This window comes from Penaeus monodon, chromosome 24 (assembly GCF_015228065.2).
Source record: "Penaeus monodon isolate SGIC_2016 chromosome 24, NSTDA_Pmon_1, whole genome shotgun sequence".
NCBI classification, from domain to species: Eukaryota; Metazoa; Arthropoda; class Malacostraca; order Decapoda; family Penaeidae; genus Penaeus; species Penaeus monodon.
The window spans coordinates 3,138,297-3,139,749 of record NC_051409.1 but is presented as its reverse complement, the minus strand read 5'-3'; the positions used below and the strand labels follow the sequence as shown (position 1 = coordinate 3,139,749).

At 46.5% G+C, this 1,453-nt stretch overlaps 1 protein-coding gene across 1 annotated transcript in view; it reads left to right on the top strand.

Moving 5' to 3' along the window:
• LOC119588980 overlaps window positions 1-1,169 on the top strand; it is a gene marked incomplete in the record, with an annotated part of 2,176 nt that extends 1,007 nt beyond the window's left edge. Inside the window, 1 exon segment of the mRNA XM_037937583.1 lies at window positions 18-1,169. Within this exon segment, the coding sequence (XP_037793511.1) occupies window positions 18-666 (649 nt within the window).
• Between the last annotated feature and the right edge of the window lie 284 nt (window positions 1,170-1,453).

The following is a 1,453-nucleotide window of genomic DNA, read 5'->3' as shown; positions in this document are numbered from 1 at the left end:
ACTGGTGCTCCCGGATTGTATGTGTGCCCAGTTCAGCAGGCACTGCATCGCCGGGGACATGTAAAGACGTGCCTCAGTACAGTTTTCTTTGGCGACCCCCAAGACGATGCAACGTGCGACGAGGTGATCCTAACGGACTTCGTGCCGGTCATGGTGCGGGATCGGGACCGTTGGCTGTACAGCGTACCACGTCCGATGGAAATCATCATTACCTGTCGTGAGGAAGGGATAACGAAGCCACGGGAGACCTTAGAAGGTGTGGGGATACTGCAAGTGGCTGCGGGATGTCAAATTGCAGCCCAGGAGTTACTCCTTCCACCAATCTCGACGAGTAAAGAGACGTCGGCGGTTGCCATAATCCCCAAACCCCTGTGGCAAGACGCCTCTTATTTCGGTGATGCCGAGATTCTTCAGGAAATCTCTGAAGATGGGTCTCTAGGCGCGGCCGATGAGGGTATTTTCCCACAACAGGTGGAAGGGTCTACTCTTCAAGGAGCGGGCGTGGGTAAGGGCGCTCTTCAGAGAGGAAGAGCGAAAAGGGACAAGTGGGGACAGAAAACTTTTCACAATTATTTTGTGGTTAATGTCCTCCATTTCATTTGCGTATGTGATTTGCAGTGTACTATACCATCTGTTAAAGGTAAAGGGTTGGTGGAAAACTTGTGAAATTAATAAACCTGTGATCAGGAGTGGTTCAGAAAAAGAGACAGCCACTGAAATGCTAAATCATAAAGGAGAAAACAACCAGGGACAAATAATTTTTCTATGAAAGCCTGGAGTGACTCTAACATGAGTGGGTAGGTCTCCAGTAGCGCCATGCACCACCCAGTGGGGCAGGGGTCAAATGTCCTAGGAAAGGGAGCTTGTTCGCAGGCTCTTGGCCCTAAATGTATGGTCGCCATGGGATTTATCACTCTTGTTAGAGTAATCGGGACGATAACTCTGTGGAGGGGAGTGATGTCGTAATGAAAACGAAACGACATGGAAAACCACGAACGTTAGTGAAATTGTGGGAACAGCCTGAGGCGGCGTGCCTCAGGGAGAGTCAGATACCAGCGAGACACGAAGGAATACGGATCGCGGATTTCTTGTGCGATGAACCCAGGACTTGCCATACTGGTAAGGGTATTTACATTGTCAGTGGTGATCGTGACGATAGTGGCTCGTTGAGCAGGTATGGTATCTCCAGTGATTAATATATATTTAATATGATTTGTAATGTATAGAATTAATGTAAGTGGGAACATATATATAAGAGATATATTTGTTAGTAAAGTAGAGTAATCGAGCAAATTGTTATATCATTCTTCCTATTATTGGTGAATGGTCCTAAAGAGTTTCTCTCTTCTCTTACAAGAGGGAGTGGTGGCAGTGCTATCTTAAACGATTGGTCTGGCGAGAAAGAGAAATACGAAGTAGAATCTTTTTCGCACATTCGTATGTTATTTATTTT